The 2,434-nt window shown below is 35.0% G+C and overlaps 1 protein-coding gene across 1 annotated transcript in view; it reads left to right on the forward strand.

The window, feature by feature from the left end:
- The window catches only part of LOTGIDRAFT_167455 (hypothetical protein), a gene marked incomplete at both ends in the record, with an annotated part of 4,380 nt that extends 3,364 nt beyond the window's left edge, over positions 1 to 1,016 (forward strand). Inside the window, one exon of the mRNA XM_009064931.1 lies at positions 996 to 1,016. Coding sequence (XP_009063179.1) covers positions 996 to 1,016 — 21 coding nt within the window. The remainder of the gene's footprint in view (positions 1 to 995) is intronic.
- Between the last annotated feature and the right edge of the window lie 1,418 nt (positions 1,017 to 2,434).

A 2,434-nucleotide genomic window follows, 5' to 3' on the forward strand; every position in this document is an offset into this window, starting at 1 on the left:
AAATTACATGTAATATTAATAGTTAACTATTACATTTTCCTATCGTGTGTCACTAGGAACCGAGATAATAAATATTAATGGTAACACTTGATTTTCAAACCAGCCAATCAACACTTGTACGCAGCCATTTTTACATTTTGTTTTGTGTATATGAACGCAACACATGGACTAAATGCTAGACTGGACCATACTACCTTGGTGTAATTGACCTAATTTTGGCCCATGTAAAACAATTTATTTACAATTTGAAATAAAAAAAAAATTTAAGTCAAAAGAAACAGTAACTTGAAAATCTGACTAAATAACCTAAGAATTTCACATAATAACTCGAAAACCCGTATATCGTAATTCAATGTGAATATTTAGGTTCAGGTGCAGAAAACTATTCAGCAATTCTTAACAGGAGTTTTTTTTATCCGGTCCAGATGATACTGCATATTCATGACATAACCAAGCCTTGTGGGTTCTCAAATAATAGCTGGCAATGAGTTCAATATAAAAGTTAGGGATACAGCCATACAGGATCATCAGCATTAATATGATATATTGAATACCCGCGGATAGACCGAAACATCTCTCTCTATTCCAGCCTCTGATAGTTATTTGAACAGATGTCTGGCTGTTTTAGAAAAACTAGGCCATGAAAAATAAGGACTTTCCGCATCTCCATAGGTGCGGGTTTTTTTTAAACCTATTTAAATACCTCGAATCTGCAAAACCAGATATATTTGGAAAGATGAATATATTTGTAGTTCAGTCATACCACCATTTTCTCCCTACACCATCACGCAATAGAAATTTGTTGTTTCTGAGTTATGAAGTCGTATGTTAAAACATTGTTTGAAGACCCTATCAATGGTTAACTATATCTAAATACTTTGTTCGTTGTTTTGCGGTTAATTTTAACACATTACACATAAAAATGTCGAACGTAGAATTTAGAACGTAACGTTTAATGTAACTTAACGTAACGCTTTTTCATGTATATTTTTCAGTTATGCCAGATGATACTATAGATCCACAATGTAGTTTACTTGGTATATAGAAGTACCTAACACCTACAAGCTAAGTGTGACTTTTGGCAATTAAACCCCGCCTTAAAATGTATCAATGAATTTTGTGGTATTTCACGTCACTAATAGATTTACGTTAAACAGTGAAACTGTATGACTTTTTATTTTATCTGCACAATATAGATTCACCTGATTCACTTTTCTTTAATTCGTTATGGAAAATGGTTTTGTATTTGATTGTGGTAAAATAAAGTAATGCATTGTTCGTCCAGCTGAGAGAGGTCAATATTTCATTTTTTTATAAACAATATATTTATTTCATATAATTGCAGTAATAAGGAACAGTTATACAAAACGATACAGAAAGAAGTGTAATGTAATGTAGTGCATTATAATACACAAAATATATAGGTCAATAAAACGTATACATTTGCAGTGTAAAAGAGTTTAGAATCTTCTAGAAGGTGGCCAAAAAGGATAAGTTGGGTTATCGGAAATAAACATTGCGAATTTATGTGCATTTAGTTCACTTTTATTGTGTCTCTATTTGCAATGTATAATCTATAATTCTCTTGTTCTGAAAGTAACGTAATCTTCTGATGATAAAACTTTCTTACAGCGGGAGACGAGAGAGCTCAATATTAGCTCAATATCACATACGTATATGTTATTTCCCTAAATAGAGGACATGTTTTAATGATTCGACCACAGGCCCTTGAAGTTTTGTCAATATTAATAAAATATGGGCAATGTGGAGAAAATAAAAAAGAGAAGGCTCCAAATGGCATAACAGACACGAATGTAAACAAAGCTGTTTATCTGTTTGTGAAAGACTTCTGCTTTACTTCTTTGGTGTTTTTTGAACGAAGGACTTCTTATTTCTGACCCCGGTGTACTCTTTATTGGAAATTAATCAAATAGTACTTGAAATAACCCACTTTTCTCAACTTCCACCCAGCAAACATCGCAACATTAGGTCGACATCGGCTCAATCTCGACGCGTCGGGTCTGTTAAACGACCTCGACCCGATGTCGGCTATATATAGACTAATTGATATCGGTTCAGACCCTCAGGTCTATTTCTTATATCGACGATCTATCTAACGATGTCAAGCCGAAGTCTTGCCGACATCGGGACGTTGGCGATTCACGATGGACATCCGATGTGCGCACGTCTATATGATAACTGACGTGAAACTGAAGTCGGAAGGATATCGGCATGTGATAGTGGATAGATGATCGATTTGGAGATATAGGGCCTATGTCGGATCTATTTTAGAAATCAACGATCAATCTAACGATATCAAGCCGAAATCTTGCCGACATCGGGTCGTCGGTGGTTCACGATGGACATCCGATGTGCACACTTCTATGAAACTGACGTCGGGAAGATATCGGCAGGTGATAGCGGATAGATAATC

This window comes from Lottia gigantea (assembly GCF_000327385.1).
Source record: "Lottia gigantea unplaced genomic scaffold LOTGIsca_66, whole genome shotgun sequence".
Lineage (NCBI taxonomy): Eukaryota > Metazoa > Mollusca > Gastropoda > Lottiidae > Lottia > Lottia gigantea.